The sequence below is a fragment of the Colobus angolensis genome, unplaced genomic scaffold, assembly GCF_000951035.1.
Source record: "Colobus angolensis palliatus isolate OR3802 unplaced genomic scaffold, Cang.pa_1.0 Scaffold23, whole genome shotgun sequence".
NCBI classification, from domain to species: Eukaryota; Metazoa; Chordata; class Mammalia; order Primates; family Cercopithecidae; genus Colobus; species Colobus angolensis.
Window position 1 is genome coordinate 7,348,907 of NW_012115488.1, and position 25,946 is coordinate 7,374,852.

General features: G+C 37.1%; 1 protein-coding gene across 4 annotated transcripts in view; it reads right to left on the reverse strand.

Moving 5' to 3' along the window:
• Positions 1–16,308: 16,308 nt before the first annotated feature.
• MEF2C (myocyte enhancer factor 2C) overlaps positions 16,309–25,946 on the reverse strand; it is a 195,427-nt gene continuing 185,789 nt past the window's right edge. For 2 of the 4 annotated variants that reach the window (XM_011944249.1, XM_011944246.1), the window contains one exon: positions 16,309–20,984. In XM_011944249.1, coding sequence (XP_011799639.1) covers positions 20,663–20,984 — 322 coding nt within the window. In that variant the 3' untranslated portion in view covers positions 16,309–20,662. The remainder of the gene's footprint in view (positions 20,985–25,946) is intronic. The other 2 variants (XM_011944248.1, XM_011944247.1) reach the window with 1 other exon arrangement.

Genomic DNA, 25,946 nt, shown 5'->3' on the forward strand with positions numbered 1-25,946 from the left:
CACCCCCACCCCTGCACCAGCCCCACTCTCTCTCGTTTGCTCCTGCTGTTGCCATGTGACTTGTCTGCTCCCCCTTTGCCTTCTGCCATGATTGTAAGTTTCCTGAGGTCTTCCTAGAAGCCAAGCAGATGCCAGCACCATGCTTCCTGTATAGCCTGCAGAATCTTGAGCCAATTAAACCTCTTTTCTTTATAAATTTCTAATCTCAGGTATTTCTTTATAGCAATGCAAGAACAGCCTAACAGAACAGATATTTCCTGTGAAGAGCAGGCCTAGGTAAGTATCTCTAAGAGAAAGTCCTAGGTGGCCCCAACATCCTGACATTGCTGAGGAGTGTATTGTGCCTGATCCTTACAAGTGTTCAAGGCAAGCATTGTGACTAAGCACTCCTGCAACAAGCATTCCTTGTTAAAGACTCTGAAGAGAAGGTGGTTTAGTGAAGGGGTTGAGTGACTTTTCCCTAAAGAAGCTTTGCAGCCTTAGCAGAGCTATGCTTTTCATGACCCCTTTCTGGAATCAATTTCATGGTTACAAATTATGCACGAACATCCCCAGTTGGTTTTCTACGTTAAAAATACTGCCTCAGTTTTGAATTTTACCTGAAGGCTGGTTACACCAAGCTCTTGCCTGTCATATTTTTAATGCATTAAGTCTGTATTCTGGTTCATTGTTGAGTCTTGTCATTTTGGCCAGAAAATGTAACTGCAGTGCTACTGACATTGTCCTAATGGTGTCTTTACATAAAATACAATTTTCTTAAACAAGGAAGAGAAGCAGCTTCAAGATCAGTGGCACCAACACTGTAAAGTGAGGGTTTTAACTTCACGACCTATTCAAACAGTTATCTGTGTCAGCATACGTGTGTGTGCACACACACAGACTTCAGAGACACAGGCAGAGAAAAACACAGGATAACATTCCACATCATTGTGAAGCTTCCAGAAGTATGAAGCTCAGGATTACATCTCAACACAGAGTACTGTTACAATATCCAACCTGCTCCTCCTCCTTTTGACATTTCTAAAGAAGCAAAAGAGCTCCTGCTGTTCAGGCACTGCAGGAGAGGAACATACACTAGCTGTGCCCAAAGGGGTTTGCATTGTAAGCTGGATGAAAATAACTGCTCTATCTTTACTTGGAAAATTATTTTTTTTCCACATAAAATAAACACAGCAGAAAAACATGTCATTTCAGGAACGTAGTGTTTCACAGACCCCTAAGTCACTGCCATCACAATTTAAAAATCAATTCTGGCATGCTGAATTGAAAAAACTGGGAAGAACCAGTTAGAAGAGGTATATAAATATAAAATCTAAATGCAAGAAACAACAACGCAGGACGCTGAGGCAGGAAGATTGCTTGAGCCAGGAGTTTGAGATTACAGTGAGCTATGACTGTACCACTGCACTTCAGCCTGGGTGACAGAGTGACACTCTGTCTCTAAAAAAAAAGAAAAGAAAAGAAAAAGGAAAGGAAAGAAAGGAAAAGAAACAGCAACAACGCAGTCATTAATACACAATAGATAAGTTTTCCTTGATCTGAAGTCTTTGCTTTTAGAAAAATGTTACACATTTAATTGAAGTAAATAAAGAAAATAACGTGTAGTATTTTGCACACTAAAAGCCTTGATTTTTGCGTAACTTTGAAGTATATGTTTTATTTTAACCTAGAGTTCCATTTTGATATTACTTATGACAACCCATGTGTTAACTGCTATTGCTGTCATATAAGCTACTTGCTTCAGTTGGCAGAAGACGAGAAGTAAATTAGTCAAGGTGTATGGTTGGACTCCTGTCCAGTAAGGACTACTTGACTTGACTCTTTGCCAGAGCAACAGATTATATTTCGAACTCTTCTCAACAACAGAGGCTATTCCTTTTTTTTGTTTGTTTTAGATGGAGTCTCCCTGTCGCTCAGGCTGGAGTGCAGTGGCGAGATCTCGGCTCACTGCAAGCTCCGCCTCCTGGGTTCAAGTGATTCTCCTGCCTCAGCCTTCTGAAAAACTGGGACTACAGGCACCCACCACCATGCCCAGGTAATTTTTGTATTTTTAGGAGAGATGGAGTTTTGCCATGTTGGCCAGGCTGGTCTCTAACTCCTGACATCAAGTTTCCCCCCACCTCAGCCTCCCAAAGTGCTGGGATTACAGGTGTGAGCTGCAGCGCCCGGTCAACAGGGGCTATATTTTAATCAATTATTTTATTTTCCAAAGTACCAGAAATCATGCTGTTCTGCACCTAGGATTTCACAACTATTTGCTTAGGGAAGAAAAAAAGCAAAGAGAACATCACAGTCATCTCTTGGTCATGTCCTTTTGTTACAAGTGGCTGACAGGATCATCTTCTGTGCTCAGCAATTATCTTCTTTTCATGGTCAGAGTCTAACGGAATTTACACTCTCAGTTACTTAAGAACTTAGGAAAAGTTACTTCAAACTTTTTTGCTATGTTGTTCCTATTTTATAATAGAAGAATGAGAAACTCATCAGTCAACTATTTCAAAATCCTTAATATTCAGCATTAGAGGGCACTGATCTGTAGGGGAAATGCAAATGAACACATGAGAACATGTAATTCCTTCTTCCCGCTATTCTTATTTAACCTCACATTTATGTGTAGTAATGGTGCACAAAATTACAAGTTACCTAGTTTGTACCTGATTCATTGACTTAAGATAGTTGAAGATTCTAACTTGCTTTAACATGTTTTTTAAGCCAACTTAAAGCACTCTGACTTCTTTCAGCTTACAGAGAGATGTTCTTGCTGGTATAGCAAACTTATATTATTAAATTAGCTGAAATGCTCTCAAACTGGTCCCCAGAGGGGCTGGGTAAAACAGCATACAACATACAGGAGACTGGATTTGTAAGTAGAATACAACACTCCATAGCAAATAACTTGGGTATGTGTCAAGTGTAAAGTGAGGAGCATGTTTCTGCAGAATTACTCACTTACTATGGGTGGGGGGAACCTCTCTTACAAAACTATGCAACCCTTAAGTACATATGTATAAGTTTATGTGGAAATACTGCATAGATTATCTAGGAATGGGACATTATTATCTGCTCATAGAATTGACATGAGAAATACTATTAACCTATCCGTATGCTTACAAGACTACAAATAAAATGGTAAAATTCTATTGTATTTCTTCTTTCAAAATTCAACTTTGGATGGAATTGGAGACCATTATTCTAAGTGAAGTAACTCAGAAATGAAAACCAAGCATCTGTGTTCTCACTCATAAGTGGGAACTAAGCTATGAGGATACAAAGGCATAAGAATGATACAATGGACTTCGGGGACTCAGGGGAAAGGGTGGGACAGGGGCAAGGGATAAGACTACGATAAAAAATTAATTAAAATTGAAAATAAATAAATGAATTTCAGCTTAATTTTATTTTTATGCATCTAAAAATAAAAATTATGGGCCAACATGGTGGCTTACTGCTGTGATCCCAGCACTTGGAGAGGTTGAGGCGGAAGGATTGCTCGAGCCCAGGAGTTTGAGACCAGTCTGGGCAACATGAAGAGACCCAAGTCTCTACCAATAAAAAAAAAATTGACCAGGTATGGTGGCACATGTCTGTAGTCCCAGCTACAAGGGGGCTGAGGTGGAAAGGTCGCCTGAGCCCAGGAGTTTGAACTTATAGTGAGCTATGATCATGCCACTGCACTCCAGCCTGGGCAACAAAGTGAGACCCTGTCTCAAAATAAAATATAAAATAAAATAAAATATAAAATGAAATAAAATACAAATTATGATAGAAATTATTGGTTTTGAGAACTAATGAAAATATTATGTTAGTTGCTAATCTTAGATTGAACTTAAGTCCTTAAGTTTTCCATAGTAATCAAGGAGTTTATTCGAGACCAGAAAATATTATCATAGTTTAAAAACTATTTTTTGGCCAGGTGCAGTGGCTCACACCCGTAATCCTAGCACTTTGGGAGGCCGAAGCAGGTGGATCTCTTGAGGTCAGGAGTTCAAGATCAGCCTGGGCAACATGGTGAAACCCCGTTTCTGCTAAAACTACAAAAATTAGCCCAGTAAGGTGGCTTGTGTGCCTATAATCTCAGCTACTCGAGAGGCTGAGGTGGGAGAATCACTTGAACCTGGGAGGTGAAAGTTGCAGTGAGCAGAGATTGCATCACTGCACTACAGTCTCGGCGGTAGAGTGAGACACTATGTCAAAAAAAAAATTATTTTTGAGGGTAAAATATTTCAAATGTGCAGAAAAATGCTAGTGAAAGAACAGACTATCAAACATTTATTAACCACCATTCACATTTGAAAGATCTTAATTTTCATGTAGCCTTTTTAAAGAAAATGAATAAGTAAAATTTATCCCTCCACCTTCTAATCCTGTCTACTCTCCTTTTCTTTCTTTCCAGCGGTAGCCACTCTTTAAAAGTTAATCTATATTCCCCCTGTGCATTTTGGAAATCTTCTACTACATATTTATGTATCTAGACATTTGCTTTTTCTCCAAAACTTGTGTTTTCAAGATTTTTCCATGTTGATGCATGCAAAATAACTGTCCATCAGTAGAGGAAATGAAAAACGATGGTTCATTCTTATATTAAGTGATATTAGGAATTACCATAGATAAAATAGATCTAAATGTATTAACATATTAAGCTATTTTTTAAACCAATTTAAAGATCCCAACAGTCTTGGAATACTTTATTTTATTCATATAATTCATTCGCTAAGTCATGAAATATTATTGGGAGTTGCTTCTGTGCCAGGTACCATTCTAGCAGCTTAGGGTGCCACAGTGAACAAAATAGATGAAGCCCCATTTTGGCTAGTTTGCCACCTGGAACATGTACCAGTTAGGCCAGCCTCTGGTTTGCTGCTGAGGGAAAGAAATAAGTATCATGCCCAGAAATGGTCAGGGTGGCATCCTGAAGTTTCAAAATCGGTATTGATAACCTCCCATTCTTTCTTGATCATTACCCAAGAGTCAAGCAAAGGAGATGAAACCTTTCTGTGGATGGCTACCATCAAGGACTAGACTGCCTTACTTAGATGTGCGGAGCAGGAGAATGTGAAGGAGAAGGAGTCAGAAATCCTTTTGTGTTGATTTTGAAAATGCTGTTCCAAGCCTCTACAATATCAAATGTCTGTAAATGGCTAGGTGTATGGAATATCCATCAAATACCTTGACCTTTGGCTCATTATTGGGTGGTCTTCGGGACAGGAGGCATACATTATGACTATAGATTATCTAGAAAGCTGAAAACATGAAATAGTTTGATTCAAAGACCATAATGGTATGAGTAAAGTCAGATGATTAGCCTAGAATTGCAATACCATAACCTGAAACAGTGTTAACAGTCGTAAGGCATCAATGGTAGTCTAAGAGTGAATCAAAGGTCCAATATAATCAATTTTTCAGGTAAAGACAAGGACAATGTCTATTGAAGTATAGTGAGTTCTTCATTGAAAGACCAATTTTTGGCAAAAGTCGTAAGTCTGGCATGCGGTGGTGGCATCTGCACCAGAAACATTGCTTTTTAATGTGTGCCCATTCCACATGATGGCTGTGTTGCTATGTGTGATGCTATAATATATCCAGGTGACAATGGAGGCTGTCTGGAAAGTTCAGGCTTAGCAGCTTGATTCTAGTCGTTCTCATTCAAAAATGAATCTTTACAAAGGCATGTACTGAGTGACCCAGATTATTCAATTGGCAACTACAATTTGTTTTTAGTTTGTTGCCCTTAAACAGGGCTGTCTTTATCCTGCCAGACCAGATGTCTAAGCCATTGACTACAGACCGAGAATCAGTAAAAATACAACATGTGGCCCTCAGAAGTATTGTGTAAGGTAAGGATAATGGCTTTCAATTCAATTCATTGTGGTGACAGGTCCTTACCACAGTCTTCCAGTTTGCCATTGAAGCTGAATGATTACTGCCTCCCAGTAGATACTATCAGCTTTTGATTTAGTTAAATCATCAGTGAGCTAGGCCCAAATATTTAGGAAAACCTCTGTGAATAGGATTCCATTGAACTGCTGGTTTTGCTTCCTGTGGTGGAGTCACGACAAGGAGGTTCCCACAGGGGTAGCTGCCACTTTTTCATGTAAAGCCAAAATGCTGCCAGGGTCAGGCTGCCTGTACTCTTGATATACCACTTCCATTTGACTCACAATGCCTGTTGGGCATTCCTAGCTTGTTAATCATCAAGTTGGAGTTGACCTGAACTAAAATGGGAATGGCAGGGCAGACAGTCACAATGCTTGCACAGCTTTCAACAAGACCTTAGTAGCAGGTTAAAAGCTTCCTTTTTTCACCGATGTTAGGCAGTGTGGTGTCTTGAGAGGTCCTGAAAATGACCTCTCTGAGAATCTGGCAACCTTTAACTCTTTAACCGAAGCTGTGATTTCTTTTCTCCTTCTGGGTTTTTATTGTCCTTGACCACCCTAAAGAGAGGGTGCATGCAGTGATTCCTATATGGGTCCTGTCTATCATTGATGGAACAGGGAACTATAGGCACATACCACCTTAATTTCATTACATGTTCAGAAATGGAAGTCACAATACTACATAGTAGTAGCATAAATGCCACGCCCATAAGGTCACTTTAGCTTATGTTGTCTACTGTGAACTTTGCATAGACTCCATCAGTTGAATTCAGGTGCATTTTTCCCTACAGGGATACAGGTCAAGGAGTCTAACACATGCACATCAAGGGGTACAGTAGTAGTACCCAGATCATGCTATCCTCCAGCTGTGAGGTTGGGAGGTGCAGGGTTGCTGGTGAGGCTAGTCCGTTGATGGGGATAGTAGGAGGAAATGTAATTCTTAGCCTTTTCATTCCCCTTGACCCTTGACTCTAGGATGGATATCTTAACCCCAGTGCTGCTTCCTTCTCTGTTCACCTTTGGCATCTGGAGAGTGCCTAGGTCCAGGGGTCCCTTTCGTTTTGTCCTTGTCTATGTTGCTACATTTTGTCTTGTGAGCTTTCAGCCACCCAGCATCCAATGCCTCATTCTTGTTGCTAGGCAAGTTTGACTGCAGCAGAGACAGGCATGGCCAGCCCTGTGCAATCTGGCAAAACTTCACATTCACGTTTGCTTTTGAGAGGCTGCCTGCTCATGATGCAACCAAACTTCTAATGTTTGCAGTTCACCTGAAGGTCTATATTGATGAGCAAAATCCCTATTTCTGACATCACTTATTTCAGTTTTAGAAATTGCTTGACTCCATAGCCACAGCCACACTATCTTTTAGCTGGAGTTTTCTGTTCCTTTGTAATGTTAATGTACCTTTCTCTGCCCATTTGTAGGAGAGTGAGCAACAACTAAGACACCATTTCTGTAGCTTGCTTCGATTTTAGCTCTCATTGTTTATCCTCATTAACAAGAAAACAGTGGGAACTCTTACCCACTTCTACCCATACCCCATCTACCACTTGGGCAAGAACCTTAGCTACTGGATTCCAGGGGGTCTTTTCATATCTTTGAATGAAAACTGCGGGAGCCTTGTTCTTCCTTTTTAAAAAAGAAACATGTTTCTGCCACCAACCCATTCCCCCACCAAAAGTTAGAAGTTATTGAGTAAGTCTGTTACTGTTTGATAAAGGTTGGCAGAAGACATGAGACTCCTAAGTCAGACAAAAGTATTTATTTCTCATGGCACAACAAACAGCAGGAGCATCAACATATTTGCATTGATTCCTTTTGTCCGCAGTTCTGTGTGATATGGTGGTGTAATATAGCTCAGATGATTGCTATGCGCACAGTGGGTTCGTGTAGCTGAGGATTGCTAAGTTTGGGAAATTCACCACTTTTATAACAAGGAGTAAAAAACCCCACTTTTTGTCTCAGAGGAAGATTTTACCCTATCCTTCAAGGCTGCTCACTGCAAATCCAACCTTGAGAAATGACCTGGTTAAAGAGTAGTCTGGTCTTGAGGCTGGGCGCAGTGGCTCACGCCTGTAATCCCAGCATTTTGGGAGGCTAAGGTAGGCAGATCACTTAGGGTCAGGAGTTCAAGACCAGCCTGGCCAACACAGTGGAACCCCGTCTCATGCCTGTAGTCCCAGCTACTCAGGAGGCTGATGCAGGAGAATTGTTTGAACCCCAAAGGCAGAGGTTGCAGTGAGCCAAGACCGCAACACTGCATTCCAGCCTGGGTGACAAAACGAGAAGACTAAACTGGTCCTGCATTTGCATTCCTGGCAAACCCAACAAGATGTGTATCAATGGGAGAGACCCATAGAGGACTGTCTCCCAACAATAATACTTCTTCATAATAGTTTCATTTTTGAATCTGTTTGAACATATTTTAAATTATTTTTAAAAATTGCATTTAGAAATTTTTTAACATTTAGCTCATTACTCCTAGTGGTTGGTACCAGGTAAGGAGAGTAATCATTTACTATCCCCAGTTACTCCCTAGAACCTTTCAGCTCCGTTGGAGGTATATTTATTTTTCACTAAGATTCTGTGAATGTGTAGTGCTATATAGTGTGCTAAAATAGGTAAATAGGTAAATACTGAGTGATACACACATGTGTGTGTATGTATATGTATATGTACATACACATAACTATATATAAAAATCTATGTATAATGTGCATAACAGTTGTGTATATATATATGTGTGTGTATACATAGTTTTAAAAACCCTTGTAACATCCCTAAATATAGATATTATTTCCATTTACAGATGAAGGAACTGACCAAGAGTGGTTAAAAATTTTTTTTCATAACTTATAGCTGGCCAAGGGGGCATTAAACACAGGTGACAAAGTTTGTAACCTTTTGACCATACCATGACACGATAAAGATTAAAATATTTCTTAATATATAATAAGTTATATATTACTAAGGACTTAAGACATTACTTATTACATAATTAAAATAGCACAAGATCACAATTGAAGATTATTTTAATCTATATGATGGTTTATAATAAAACAAATGCTAGTGTTTGGATATCTCTATAGGACCCTTGCTTGCTCACCTTTTCTACACAAGTGCACCTTTGTATCCTCCTCTTCAGCTGAAGAAATATTGGGAGTAATACAATGGTCACTCTTCAATGTTATCCAGGAGAAACAGAGCTGTCATCCTTATAATGTGACCTTATAAATTAGACCCAGATATCTACTTTCTAGAATGCAGTTTTCTTATATTCTTTCTGCTTGCCCTCAAAAACTGATGTTTGCTTGTGTTGGGTGTGCACAGCCTTCTGCTGGTGACAGACAAAGGAAAGCAAAAGCCCACATGGGAAATCTTGCTATCACGGAGTTTGTTTTCTGAGACAAATATCCATGTAGATAAAATCAAACCTTCTTTTCTACTGTTGATTGTATCAATCTGATTCATGTTCATGAACTATATATATACAATGTATATGTGTGTTATATATGTATTATGTGTGTGTGCATATAAATGCTGAATGTCAATTAGAATTATATACACGTATTTGATCAAATGCATTAACAACAAATAGTTTCTAATGCTTCATGAAGAATCTTTTGTTTTAATGTTTGACATCTTTTTTTCTTAATAATTAAGTGAATATTGCAATGTCTACTGCCCTCCTCCCATTTAAGCATTTTTTTTCTATTGATCATATGTACTTTTCTCTGAAATTCATACACTCATGAAATTCCATTGGTAGCTTCAGAGGACTTAAGCAGATAGGCCTTGCACTTAATTTCACTAAGTGCACCTCAAAATGCACCCGGGACTTTTATGTTTATTTGTGTTGTCCTTTATTTAACCCTCAAAGATGAATGGCTGAATGATCAATTTTATAGGAAGGTGCTTTAATATTACCAGTTGCATTGACTGTCATTCTTGGTACTATATATACTGAAGCTTCAAATAGTTTCCCTGGGGTGAAAATTAATGAAGTCTCTTTTTGGACAGTCTAGAGACAAAATATAAGAATTTTAGCTTTCTTATTCTTTTTTATCTTCTGAGGTTTAACATTATGTTGAGCAAGAGTTAGTAAGAATATGGTATAAGACCCTGGATAGCAAAATAATCAAGTCATTTAATATTCTACAATAAATAATATCTTCATCTTTGAAGTAGTCAATTTATGTGATGTTTATTGTTACAGTATATGATGAGTCTCGATGTAATTATATTAGATTACTGCTACTACTTTAGCATTTGTATTAACTTGATCAGGATTGAGCTGAAATTTACCTCCCTTTATCTATGGTAATATAACAGTACAGCAAATATTATAGTGGAGTATGTTCAAAGTATTTAAGAGAACTAACATTCTTTCAGTAGTTTATCTTGATTTGAATCAGGGCTCAATGGAAGCATAATGATTATCTGTATTGAAGCAGGCCCTCATACACTTCAACAGGAGATACCTTAGAGTGGCAGCCCTACTACTATTTCTTACATAATATTCTGAATTTGAGATTTCTCTTCATATAAGCGTTTTAAGATTGAGTTAAAATTTACACAGAGTGAAACACACAGATCTTAAATGTACACCAGGTGAATTTTAACAAATGATCCCAGTCAAGATATATAACATTTCTGTCACTGAAGTAAGTCCCTTGGTGCCCCCTTCTAGTCAGTTCCCACAGCCACCAACAGGCAACCACTGTTTTGATTTCTATCAGCATAGATTAGTTTTGTCTGTTCTTGAACTGTATATAAATGCAATTATACAGTTTGTTCTCTTTTGTGCCCAGATTCTTTCACGCAGCATATTCCTCACATAAATTTTAATGAGTGATTTTTAATAATTGTTATCACAATTAGCACTGAAATTAGTTACATTCTGGTTTATCTAATAACTAGTCATATATAATTTTTAAATACAGAAGTTCAATGTAACATGTCTCCTAGTTCTTGATTTTATATTTCATAGGAACTTTCTCTTCTATTCTCAGAGTCTACAAAATGCATTATTACAAAGGCAGGAAGAAAACTGGGCTTTATCAAGGTAGGTGAGGAAGGGCTGTTGTGCATGTCTTTATATTGTCAGTACAGTTAAAGTGGACTCTGGAGAGGACACACTGGTTAGAAGACAAGAATCATTTTCTTCTGAGTTCTTTCATAGTCGTTAAACTCAAAGGACAAATATCATTACTGGTTGGGGGATTCAGGAGAGAGATGGAAGAAACTATTATTCTCTCTCTCTCTCTCTCTCTCATAGCTACAGAGTCTTGCTCTGTCCCCCAGGCTGGAGTTCAATAGTGCAATCATAGCTCACAATAACCTTTAATTCCTGGGCTCAGCCTCCAGAATAGCTGTGACTACAGGTGTGCACCACCATGACAGGCTAAGTTTTAAATTTTTTGTAGAGACGGGGGTCTCACTATGTTGTTCAGGCTGGTCTTAAACTCCTGGGCTCAAGTAATCGACTCACCTCAGCCTCCCAAACAATTGGGATTGCAGGGTATAAGCTACCACTCCTGGCCAGAAAGTATTATTCTTTATTTTTGGAAAAAAAGAGTTTATTTTAATTGACAAATAACAATTGTACATATTCATGAGGGAAAGCATTATTCTTTTACTGCCAGTAGAACTCTGAAGTAAAGAAAATGTTTTTGATTGGCTCAAATAATTTTTTCACATGCAAAGCACATAAACCAGGATAGTAAATGGGAAGAATGAAAAGATGGAAAACAGTGAAAAATATTATTTTCAGCCTCCCAAAACTTAATTAGAAATTCAGCTGATGAATTTGAAAGTACCAAAAAGTAACATAATCTCCATGCAATTTCAGCCGATTGTTATGGACACAGGACACAGGAGTTGGTAAGGATGACATGTTTTCTGTGTTCCAATACTATAGCTGGGTTGGTCATAGGGGAGGAGGTTGCAATGACAATGAGCAAGGAAGCAACAGAAATTCAGCAAAGATCTCTAGATTTATAGCCTTAATATTAGATGGCTGATAGGATAAACTGATTACTAACTAGGCAGAGTAAATTAAACCTTATGGGATGAATTCTAAATTCATATTTGTGATTTAATCATAGAAAACTGCTTGCTTGAATAAGGCTCTTTGGCCAGTTAGTGTAGTCAATAGAGAAGCAAACTGCTAACCTTAAGGTTGTGGTCCTGTCATCCGGAACTGACAGCTGAAGCCACCTGTGCCTGGAGAATCCTAGAGGCGAGTCTATCAGTCCTAAGGTTTGCTCTACACACTGGTGTTTTCTTTCCAAAGGCCGCTTCTTTAGAGGAGAGTTCCCTATAAATCTATTCAGTGTGTGGTATTTGATTTTTTGGGGAAGGCTTATTTTCAAATTAAAATCTTAAAAAAAAAATAAGTAGCATATTATATAGTTCAAAAATAAAAACAATATTTAAAAGTATGTGTTGTTAAATCTTTCCTCTCATTCACCTCTTTCCCCAAACCCTTACCACATCGGTAACTACTTTCTTCATATCTGTTTCTTTTTTTAAGTTTTTTATTTTTAATTTTTTTTTAGATGGAGTCTCGCTCTGTCACCCAGGCTGGAGTGCAGTGGCACAATCTTGGCTCACTGCAACCTCCATCTCCTGGGTTCAACGAATTCCCCTGCCTCAGCCTCTCGAGCAGCTCGGATTACAGGTGTGCCAGCACCCCAGCTAATTTTTTTATTTTTATTTCTAGTAGGATGGTGTTTCACCGTGTTAGCCAGGTTGGTCTCAAACTCCCGACCTCAGGTGGTCCACCTGCCTCGGCCTCCCAAAGTGCTGGGATTACAGGCATGAGCCACCATGCCCGGCTGTATTTTCATTTCTTTGTGTATTCTTCTAGGGTTTCTTCATGCAAATTTAAGAAAACTTATTGTTTTGGTCTCCTCCTTTTCTTACCTGAAAGGTAGCATACTCTATACACTGTTCTATTATTGCTTTTTACCTAATGATATGTTCTGGAGTTTTCCGTATCAGTACACAGAGGCTTTAGTTTGTTTTGTGTTTTTCAAAAAATGGTTACATAGTATTCAATTGGTAGGATGTATCACAATTTACGTAAGCACTCTTGCAGGGATAGGCACCTTCCCTATACTTTAATCATGAATATTACACATATAAGCTTTTGCATACACATAGGTTTGCATTTCCAAACAGGGCTCTCTCCCTTGTAAAAATAAATGAGCATATCATATAGAATATTTCTGGAATAAATGTTTGAAGAAAGTAATTGTTCCTGTAACTATCACTTCTAGAAAAGTCTGTGTTTTGATATATTTAGCACTAGTAGTGTGAAGCTTTGGGATGAATACCTGCACAAAGTGGAGTATGTGCTTTGAGCATTAGCAATGTAGGGTCCTACCAAATTATCTTTTGAGAATGTGACATTCCTAAAGAAATAAAATAGCATACTGTGGTCATCATACGAAAAATCAGAACTTTGTTGATTTCTTTTACCATCATTTTATGGAGTAGCATTGTGTTTACTTTGAGTAACTTGTGGGAGAGTGGGGCTCCCAACCTTTTCAGTGATTAGCACCTATTAAGTCTTAATGGAGCCTCAGTAACCCTCTGAGTTAGTGATAAACTCTGTGACTTAGAGAAAATCAGTGCTTAGAGGGAATAAATAAGTTGACAAATGTTACTTAGCTTGTGAGGGGCATAGTTGGTTTAATTATTAACCAAGACCTCTCAAAGAAAACTGCACCCTTGTCACAGTGTCATCAAGTAGGTTAAATAAGGTCATGTAGGTCAAGTCTATTGTAGTGAAGGGACTGTTAGTGTCGTGCCCCCACTCACACACCCAACTTCAGCGTCTGTTTCCTCAGGTTGCCCCTACCATTGCAATCTCCCAGGCACTAGCTCTCCCTTGGTGGAGCGTGCCAAGGGCACTAGCAAGGCCGCTACATTTCTGGCCCTGGAGTGTTTGAGCAAAGTGCTCTCCTAACTACTTTTTATTCCATGTAGAATTATCCCACTAGTAGTTCATGTTTCCTCCCATTTCAGTCTGGCCTTTGTACTGAGTTGCCAGATTCAAAGGGTGAGCATCCTTTCTAGAAGTTGGCTACTAAAAATGGGTATATGAGGGCTGGAAGTTCTTCCTCCAGTCTGAAGCAATACAGACTGGGTAAGAGATGGAGCTGATGATTTGGCAGCCAAGGTTATCATTAAGATCAGAAACTACTTTAAGACTAGAAACAGTGACTATTTCCCATGTTTTCCTAATTCTAACTCTTAACAAAAGTTCCCAGGAAGGAGGCCGTGCTTGGGACAGGAGAGGTTAAGGAACAGCCTCATTTTTGGTGATGGAGGTATTTGCTCTCAGGCAATACGGACAGTTGGAATCCAAGGGATATGCACAGTAGGGAAGCGAACTTGGCTTTCCTCCTTCATCACTGGATCTTGTTTAGAAGTCAATCTGCAAGGATAACACATAGGAAAGATGCCATAGAAATATGCAAACAAAATGGAAAAAGGGTTTTCTCAAATCACAAGATGAAAATTCAGATGCTGTGCTCTGAATCAGGTTCCCTTGCCAAATTCAGTATTTCTATTTAATCCAGACTTTCGAACATAATTGAAAGAAAAAAAAACCCACACACCCAAATCAGGCCAGCATTTACTGATATCCTGAGTTTAAGTCTTTATTTACAACATTCTCATATTCTAACTCAACATACTGAAAACTGAAGTGACTACCTTCCTCACAAAGCAGTGACCTCTCAATTTCCAATTTGGACATTACTAGGATCGTAATCATGTAAGCCTAAAACTGTAAACTTTAACAATTCCTTATCTATCACCATTCCTACCATTAATCTAACCATTTACTGAATTCTGACAATTTTCTCTCTCCTAAATCTTGCAATTAATTGCTTAAGCCTAATTCTTTTAAAATTGCGATTATACATACAATCAGAGGCAAACTAACTCTTCCAGTCTTGTCTCTCACTGCTCCCCTACATACGGCTATAGTTTACCTAAACAGAAAGGCCCACAATTCCTGCAAGTTTGTCTCTTGCTTTCCTATCTCTGTACTTTTGTACTATTTCTTCCTTGCGAAATGCCCTCATCCAGGGATGGTGTCATAATTCCAGGGCCCAGTGCAAAATGAAAATGTGGAAGTCCTTGTTGAAAAAGCAAAACAAAAGGTTCCCTCTGTTAAAGGTACTAAAATATAAAACAGTTCACTTTTTCCTGTGTATTTCCTCTGCTCAGGCACATGCTTTATTGTCCTATTGAACTTTACTTACAACATTCAAACTCAAACATAGAATTATTAAGGATAATTTTATTACCAGGATATTATCAGGATAATGATAGCAGAACACGAAACGAAACACAAGGTAGGGCCGTGTGTGACTGCAGGGATCACATGCCCACAAACAGCCTTGAACTCATCCCCTTCTGGGCCTTTCTTAATCCTGCCCACCTTCAAAATCAAGTGAAAGGCTTCCTCTGCTGGGTGGATGAGGAAGTGTCCAGGATCTGAGCCTCTGCTCTGCTCTGCCCCAGGATGGCCAGAGTGACTCCCCCGTAGTACTTTGTAGACTTCCCTGAGAATGCCTTTTATCTCCTATTAGTTTATAAGTTTCCTAAGATAAAGGGCTACATTTTCATTCATCCTGGAATCATCACGAGTTACATATAATAATTGCTTAATAAATGTTTGCTAAAAATGAATACAAGAGAACAAAGCAAAAAGCACTGCTATTTTGAAGTCATAGGCTACATTTCCCGGAACTGCCTTCGTTTTGGAGCAGATATCACTACTAATGCAAAAGTCCAAGTTCTCCGGCTGGCTAACTGGTGGTGTCTTGTTTTCCTTTTCAGTTTTTAAATTAATCTTTGTATTGATCTTTTTAAGGACATTCCCCTTTAGAGATTACTATTGAATGTTAATAATGAATATATTTGATCGTCTCTAAAAATGTATGAATTCACTAATTTATTCAGATTTATAAGCCTATGTTTTCAACCTTTAGAAATTACTTTGATGAAGAAAAAGGAAGTGCTTTTGGAAACACTTTCCACAGATTTTAGTTAAAAAATAACTTATTTTATGGTACTGCTTTTCACAATAACTTTTGAAAAATTCTGTACATTTAAACAGGTTATCAGAGATCTTCATGGAACTTCTTTGATAAAGAAGTTGAACCATTCAATAAGAACCTTAAACTTCCAACACTGGCTGAATTCTGTAATACCCTAAGAACTGTTATCCAATTCACACCCCTCCCACACACACATATCCATCATATCCATCTTTTCATGTAATATTTTGAGTTGAAAATTGAGAAAGCTCATTTGTGCTTGTGGCATAAGCTGCTTTTTAAAAAACACAATAAAATTGAATAAATTTAAACAGCAAAACATTAATTTAAAAAAATGCACCACGGACACTGCATCACTAAGAAAGCCAGTAACTTTACTGAATTGTCTGCAAAATACAAATTATACCTTATTTCCAGCAGGAGAAACTTTTGAAAATTTCCCACTTTTATTCACTACAGACAGCTGAATTAAGTCCCTTGAGATACACAGATGTGGTTTAACTTAGTTATAACATCTTGTCATCTAGTGGCGACAAAGTCCAGCTTATGCCGCTGTGAGCCTCTATTTGAATATTTGCTGCAAATGCTTGTATGCCCTCATTTACAAGCGATTTTAATGACTCTCATTTAATGGAAACAAGTCCCCAGGAAAAGAAAAAGAAGAAAAATGATACAGCAAACCATCTGAAGCAATCCAAGTCCTACGCCTACAGTGACCCAGGTCTACTTTGCTTGAAGAGAACACTGGTACTGCATTCAAACCACAACAGAATCCGTCACTTAACTGACCTCTCTGAATTAAACTGAGGTATGAATCAATTTGAGGTATGAACAGGGAAGGCAAAATGCAATACCAGATTACGAAAATAACCAAAATGGAAAAATTTGATGTAGAAGATATGTGGCTTGGATTGCTCCACATCTTTGGTTAAAACATATTAAGAAAAGCCTTTAATTACATCTGTAGTCTGAAGCATTCTAACAGACATCAGTATTCCAGCAATCTTCAAAAGATCTGTAGTGGCAGGAAATTAACGCCATAAAAGTGACGACATCATGGCAGATGGCACAAACGAGAACAGATGAAGTATGCCATGCTTAGGCAACAGCCTTTATTGAGGGTTCAAGTGGCTTCTTCTTTAAAAAAATGTTTTTTAAAGAAAGAACTACAAAGCATTTACTCTCTGGAAAAACAAACAACAAAATAAAGAGGGCAAAAAGTGCTATCTCTAAGTTAAAAGATGGGCATGTAAGAAAAACAAATACATAGAAGTGTGTGAGGGCAGACATTCTTTTAAAAAGTGTCTTGGGATTTTGTTTTTTCTTTCTCACTAGTTAACCTTTAAATGATCTGAGGATGACAGGTATTTTTATATTCATCATTACAAAATGCTAAATTCCACCTTTGGGAAAAAATAAGCCATTTTACTAAAAAACACAATTTTTAAAAAGGTTGAAATAAACAGCCGCCACGCAGCAATGCATACAATATACAGGTTGTGCAGCTTGTGTATATTGCATCACTGTTACCAGCATTCAAGCTTCATATTACCAAAAATCTTTTAAAATAGGATTAGATATAACAATACTTGCAGCCGTGTAAAATGCCACTTATGGTTCTTTTACTTGCAATGAAGAATGTTGCCTAAAATGTTACTCTAGGACGGGTTATGTAAAATAATACTCCCTCAGGGCTCTGCCCTAAAGTCTGGAATACAAAGGATTTACTGTGATTAAAAACCATACTAGCTTTGCAAATACAGTAAATGGTAAATTACAGATAAGGTATAAGGGTAAAGATAGACCAAGATTGTTTACAGAAAGTGACTCATCACAATCAAAATTGTGCTTCTTCTCATTAAATCATCTTTAAAAAATTCTCAGATTATCCCTTCGCTATCATGCCACCACTTTGTAAGAATTCAGTAGTGGGAACAAGAGATGACTGGCATCCATTTTCAAGTGATTCTGTTCTCTTCATGTTCTTATAAAACTATTGTCAGAACTGCTATAAATAGCCAAGGCTTCTGCTGGTACTTTAGCTTACTTTATCTTCAACATTAAAAATTCACTTTTTCTTTGTTGCTGAGGCAAATTGCAGGTTAAAAAACTAATATGGCTATTTCTTCATATTTTCATATAATGACCCTTTCCCACCCACTGGTATCTACCGATATTGATATACTAAAGTATTTTGAAGTGACAAAGAACATTTGTGACATGTTTGCATATTTTATACACATCAAGTTAGAAGGATGGGTTGTAAGGATGGGATCAAGTCTATGGTGAGGAAAATGATTTTCTTATTTTTTTCCCCTGTGCATGTGTGTGTATGAGTGTGTATACTTTCAGGGATGTTTTTGTTTTTCCTCTGCATAAATGTTATTCTTTCATGTTCCGTCCATGGATACCTTGAGTAGTGGGATATATATGAAATGGTTGATAGATTTTTTTTTAGTATATAAAACATTAGTACAAGGCAGGCTAGCATCCTTTATGGATACAACCAAAGGTGCATTGTGGTCTAATTGTGGATTTCAGATCAAGTTAAGAAAAATATAGCCTAGTTAATAAGGTCTCTTGGCTTCTGCCACCCAGCGGCAGCCTTTTACAATGAGAAACACATAGCAACTATGCAAGTAAAAGAGAAAAAATGGATAAGAAATGTCCTACACATGATATAGCAGTGTTGATATTACTGCCTATATCTTCTTTGTTGTGTATGTCAATGCATATGATTGGAGATGAATCGACAGATCTTCACATTCCAAGAGAAGGAAAATCTTTCCTAGACTGAAATATCTTTTAAACAATATATATTGACTTTCTTATGGCACTCACTTATTAAAGGGTCTGAAAATTAATCCCTTATAGACGAATATTAGACAAGAGTCATTTTTTTAAATTAAAAAAAGGGACATAGAGAGGTTCTTTATGGGATTTCTTGAAATGGCTATTAAATCTCTTTATTGAAGAAAAAATAGATGACATACATGCTTTATGCAGAAGTGACATTTGGGGGTCCTGACACACCGGGATCGTTCAACAGTCCTATATTGCTGACAAGATTGTCAAGGGTCAGTTAAAATAATTAAAAACGGATGACAAAGCAACTATCCCTTTACCTGCTTCCTTCTTGTCTAGCACCCAGTCTTTCACATTTTTCTTCTGTGGGAATTTATAACTTATTCACCAAGTAAATTCCATATCACTTGTTTCTAGGGCCATATTTGCAGGACATGTGCCCCAACATAGCTTCTCTATTCTGGGCATATTTCTAAAAAGCGTATCAAATTCTAGGCTGAAAACCAACCAGATGATTTAGAATATGGGCAAGTTAGGATATGCACTTACTGAATTCCAAGATGCATGGTGAAATGGTGAGATCAGAAAGGGGCCCTGCATTTGATAAAAATGCAAAAAACAAAATAAAAATAGCATGAAAGAAACTAGTATATACAATGGATGTCAGTTGACCCAATAGATTGCTAATGTATTAAAAACAATTTAGGGTGTTGCAATGTGATATGTTCTAACCCCACAGGTTATCCTTTTGACAGCTGACCTTAAACTTATAAAATGTATGCAGAGTAAAAGAAAACAGAAAGAAAATAGTTACTCAAATGTGCAACTGCACAAATATACCCCCCTCCCGCTATTAAGATAACAAAACTTCTGCTATTACCATAATATTATATATATTAGAAAGCTATACACAAGCATGTTAATTTCACAGATTTTTTTAAAAGATTCTTAATATTTTATATAATTAGAAATACACATTTCAAAAACAAAACTTCTACAAAGAGAAAACAGTTATCTTGGTTAGCAAAGCATGGAGTTCTTCATGGCTTAGGGTAGTGCTTTCTATACAAAAAGTCCTTTTTGGTTTTTTACAGGACTGTTTAAAATATTAGCGAAGCTATCAAGGGGAAAAAAACACATTTTGGCTTAAGTAAACTACAAAAAGCCACAAATGCTTTGCAAACTCTGTCTTACCTTTTATATGAAAATAAGCAAAATGTAATGTACATATTTTTATATTTTTATTTAATAAGAGATGCAGACCCAGATTTATTTATTTAATTAAATACGTTAGCCCTCCAACTCCACATTTTTTTTAAAATAGGTATGGTCCTCTTTTAATGGTCTTTGATCCTTTTTAATGAGTGCCATACGCCAATGATATGCCTGCAGGTTTGTGAGCATTCTTGGGATGTCAGGTGACCTGGCGTGTTCCTAACATTTACCAATGGCCACCCATTACCGGGTCTGTCCAAGCATCTATACATTTTTCTATATGTTGCATAAGAGCTGCTCTCTCTTTCAGTAAAGATCTGCCGCTTTTGGCAAATGTTTCCTTTTGTCTATTTACATGTAAATAACGTTGAACCTGCAACATGACACTATCTATTGTAACATACATTTTGCAAAGGAGCACAACAGTGAAAAGAAGTTAGCCTTAAAATCTATTTTGTACAAGTGTTCTGTTGTACAACTCAAGTGCTAAGCTTATCTCAGCATTTCTGTTTATCTTTATACTGTATCACTGAGGCAATTTAAAAGTACTTTTACAAAACAGAGTACCTGACTTTTTTTTTTTTCCACACACGGCACATATAATGCATATCGACCCCCCTTCCCCATTAAGGTATAGCACACACACACACTGCAAGAAAAAAAAAAAACTAGTAAGTAATAATCTGATCATGTTGCCCATCCTTCAGAAAGTCGCATGCGCTTGACTGAGGGACTTTCCCTTTCGTCCGGCGAAGGTCTGGTGAGTCCAATGGGGGAGTGGAATTCGTTCCGGTGATCCTCTCGGTCGCTCCCGTCGTACGAACTGCTACAGCTGCTCAAGCTGTCAACAGGAGATCTCCCCGCCTCGTGGCGCGTGTGTTGTGGGTATCTCGAAGGGGTGGTGGTACGGTCTCTAGGAGGAGAAACAGGTTCTGACTTGATGTTGAGGCTTTGAGTAGAAGGCAGGGAGAGATTTGAACTCTGAGATAAATGAGTGCTAGTGCAAGCTCTGTAGGAGGAAAGGAAACCCAGTTACAGATGAAGGAGGCCTGGAGGCCCCAGGAACTCACAATTACATAAAACATCAGCTTAAAGACTCGCATAGACACCAGAGCATGCCCAGAGTGAAGAGAACGTGCTTGGAAGCACATAAGGGCATCGCCTTCTTAGGGCGATTTAGGATGCCTTTGTTGATTTGCCCGGTAGTAATTATAGTATTTAACTGGACCAGGCCTCATGAAATATATCTCTAGTCTCTGACAGACTCCCTAAACATTCAGTTTACCATTTCGAAAGGTTTAAGACACAATGGAAAAAGCATTTACTGTGTTCGTGGACTTTATCCCTAGACTAGTCCCAAAAATTAAATTTCTAAGCCTTTAGATACAGTGTTTAGTTCTGGAATTAGACTTCCTGGATTTACTAATGCTTGTGTTTGAATATTATTTTTAAAAGCTTATTATCAATATAAATATTTGCTTCTAATTAATAAGCACATACAGATGGAGTTACATAGTCTTCAGAGAAAGTGAAGGGAGTTGAAATTTTAAATGACTAGAACTCAAATGCTACACAATAACTATATCTTGTAAAAAGCATGGGAGGTGGAAAAAAGGGAAAGGGTGAGGGAAATTGAAAATTATCTGCAGAAAGTTTAAACGTTGGTTTTAAAACACTTAGACTTTCTACTCCATTAAAACTGATCATTTGACTTTCTTCATCCTTTTGCAGTTATGTGAGATGAAAATACTCTGTGTTCCACAATTACCTCAATTTTATTAATGCTAGTCACTCCCTGATGGAATTCTTAGGCTACCACTCCTTTTATGTATCATTGGTATTAGTCGATGAATCTGGTGTTGCCTAAGGAAAGCTTGTTGTGAAGAAGGATGTAGTGTGATTTTACTGTGTTTATAATCCTTAATCCTCATATATTCCCAGAGAGAATAATTTTTCCTTCCTCCAAAATCTGGGAAAATTTAGAAACTTGGAATTCTAGAGGAAAAAAGCATTAAGCCCTTAAGTATAGATTAGCAATCACAATGACTTTGATCAGGATAAACCATAGTGACATTGCTGGCATCAATTTTAAGATGCCTTTACTCTTCTTACACTGATTACACTGACTTCCACAGCTAGAGTCAGGATTACTTGACTATATTGTCAAGGGAGTACGGTACTCTCTTTTACTGAGGAAGAATCCAAGTGAAGAATTATCCATACAGACACACCCATTTTAAACAAAGGAAAGCAAGCCTACTTACTAATGTATGTAATTACGCTGCTTTCCAGTGGAGAGAACTAGTCGGCACTAACAGTGTCATTATGAGCACTGAGAGAAAAAGTATATATTTCAGAAGAAAAGTGGAGTAACTTGGGGCTGGCTTTTTGGGAGATGTGATACAAACTCAAGATGTATGGTGATATAAAATTAGTCAGAAACGAGTTTATCTTTGAGTGATGTTTTGTACAAAAGCACCACCTACTGGCAAAGAATTACTTTCCTTCTACTAATAAATAGGTGAGCTAATGTAGAGAATAATATAAAGGAGAATTATTTGTTTCCTTAATAAGCGTTTCTTTCTCTAGCTTTTATGATCTTATATAATCAAAGCAGTGTTAGCATTTATATCAAGAAACTACACTGAGTGTATATAATTTTCAAACACCTGTTTATATTTGGAGCTATTTATTTGTAGCTTATTATTTTATAGTCTTTATTAGTTTACTAATTTTCCAAAATTTTATTTAAATAAGCCTTGTTAAAATAGGGAGAGGGAACTCCTGTATTTCAAAAGGATTCATAATGGTAGACTATTTTATCTTGGTTCAAAGTTACTTAGTGATTCATTTTGATGTTAGAGGAAATCGTCTTTTGATTTCTGGAATAAAGAATTTTCCTGGCTCTAGGAAAGACTATATCACTAAAATTTAATTAAATGTTTCTGCTATGAATTACACAACTGTTTAATAATGAATATGAATTAGAAGCCTGAAAATAAAAAGTGATATATCAATAAATACTTTGGCTTGCCCTTTGACATACAGATTGTGTCTTCACAGGGAGGGTGACATAGAAAATTAGAAGAAAAAATTGGTGAGTTGGACAGTCTAACAGTTAATCCAGATAAGGTAAGGGAAAAATAATATAACCAAAATTCTGTTTCTTTAACACAGTTTTTGGAAGCTGCATTATTCACCTCTTTGCTTCATCTCCCTGTATTAACTGGTCTGTATAGGTTTAGCTGTGTATCTTTCCCATGAAAGATGTAACAATTATTGGTTATCCCTTTCTACAAACAGACTAGCTGAAATTTATCTTTTGGTGGAATTTCATTTGACAATGAAAACATACATGAAGCATTTTCAGTGGTTCTGGGGACTAAATCCACAGTAATGAAATGCAAGTGGTATCTTAGATTCAGCTTCATTATACTGTGACATAGGATACAAAATAGAATGGCTAGTATCTGTTAACAAAGAAGTATTTTCTTGAAAAGAAACAAGCAGCATTAAAATAACTTAACTGCATTTATGCTAGGTTCAGATATAAGCATGTTGGTCTACTTGTTCTTAAGAACAAAATATAGACATGAATAATTATAGACCTGGATAATTGTGAAATACTGCATATGTGTGGGTGGGTGATAAAGAGGTGGGTGGGGAGATGGAAGCCAGATATGCAAGTTACCCATATCAACTCCTCTATGCAAATTTTCATTTATTACAGATGCTTTTGAATTGGGAAAACTCCTACCCTTTCCCATAATTGTTCAGAAATCAAACATGACTGGATAGTTTTATTCAAATTTTTTACTGCCTCTGCCTGGAAATTAGACTATCAAACTATATTTAACCTAAGCTTTTATAAGTCATCTCTACTCGGAGTTCTCCCTCTCAGTATGTACTGAACACCCACATCGACAAAGATGACGTATGGAAATGCTTCCAGAAAACAGGTTGCCCTTTTTATAGGTGGTAGTTTAGAAAAACACTAAAACTTAGTGTTACTCTAACTCAAATATTAGTATTCAAAGGACTTTCATTAACTCTTGATAGCAAGTTCCTCTGCCAGCCATCTCTCTCCCTATAGCAAATCAATTTGTGCTGCTTACTTAGCTTGGTTAGATAAAACCAGATACTAGTTTTTAAAAGTACAGCTTTGAAGACTTAAAGCTCCAAAGGACAAAATGAACTTTTTTCCATGGGCAAAATATGAAGAACTCTATTTATAGTTTTGCAATTTTGAGAAAGAATTGTGGTAACCATCTTGGGCTGCTGGGATTATCTACTTTGGTGGTGCTGAAATATATTCCACTCTACTATGAACATTGTCTCTAGCCAAAAGACTGTGAGCCCGCAACACAAATCTATGAGACAACTTTGGCCTGGAAAATGTATCAATTCTTTTTATATTGATTTACACTGTAAAGAATTAAGGACGCTCATGTAAATTACTTTACATAAGTATTGCAGCTTGGGATTTAAAAAAAAAAAAAACAGTTTAACATTTTATCGTGTGAACATGAGGTAGTCCATGTGAAGGAACCTCCTTTCAAAAAGCTACTCTGTATGTGATTGTGAGAGGGAGAGAAAGTGTGTGTGAAGCAGAGAGAGAGGAGGGCCAACAGTGGAAGGAGTGGAAGGGTCATTCCATTCATTTGAGGGGTAAGGGATGTGATTATGTGCAACTAAAACTCACAGACAAAACTAAGAGTCAAATTAAGCGCAATGAAATTCAGTGTTGAAAGGAACCGGGAGCTGAACAAAATGTTTCATCTTTGGCTGTTGTAATTCAGTTCCTTTCTAGTCTAGGGTTGTCCCTCTTTTCTCATTTACCGAAACCTCTATTATAAGAGGCGGCAGAGAATTAGATTCTTCCTTTGTAATAGAAAAGAGTTTTAAAATTGTAATACAGTTAAAATATATAAATAAATATGTGTTTATATGTAAAAATGTAAATTATCAGGTACTATTGAAAACAAAAAAAGCCACATTCAGAGAAAATAGTATGGCTTTTGATGCTGATAACTTTTAGGGAAATCTAGCCCTATAATGGATTAAATTTGTGAAAAAAATGGGAAATAAGCGGTTATGTTTATTTTTGACAAGAATCATGTTCAGTGGATTCCTTGCTAAGCCATAGCAGTAGATATTTTGTACAAAATATGTATACATGTACATATTTTTTAGTTGCCTGGATGGTATTATGCTTGGTGATAATTACCTGAAGAGGTTCCCACAATTAATGTCTACTTGAATAGCTAACATTCCAGAGAAAATTTAAGTGTCTTAAAAAGATAAAACTCTGTTGCTGATCAATACGTAATGTATCTTCAAAGTTAACTATCTTTCAAGAAAGCTGAGCAACAGTGTCACGTGAATTTATCTTACTATTTAAATGAAAGGTTAGATTTTCAATGGCAAAGATTAGTGGGTAGGATGAACATAAGTAAACAGTGTATGGGTGAATATTTCATAATCACAACACTAATATATGCTAAATCAGTATCATGTGAAAGCTAGTGGGTGGGGAGAGAGGGCACCAGCAGACATAAGAGACACAAGGTTGTGGTATAAATCAGTGACTTTTATACTAATCAATGTTTTATTCTATCTCCTTAGAAATATGGATATATAACTAGTTAACTAATACAGCTAATTGATTAATGATAACCAAATGGCTAAGCAGAAAAGTAAAAGTGGGCTAGGCATACAGAATATTTTTAAAATATAAAAGCTTGTTATCTTTAAATATTTTACATGCTCCTGGTATTTTGTTTTGAAGATTAATTGCAATTTTGGACTTTAAATTGACAGTCAGGCTTTCAGTTTATGTTTTAAGCTTTTTAAAAAAGTGATTTGTTTTATATGAAATAGTGTGAATTGTGAATTCAGAGCTGCTTTTTTTTTGAGACGGAGTCTCGCTCTGTCGCCCAGGCTGGAGTGCAGTGGCCGGATCTCAGCTCAC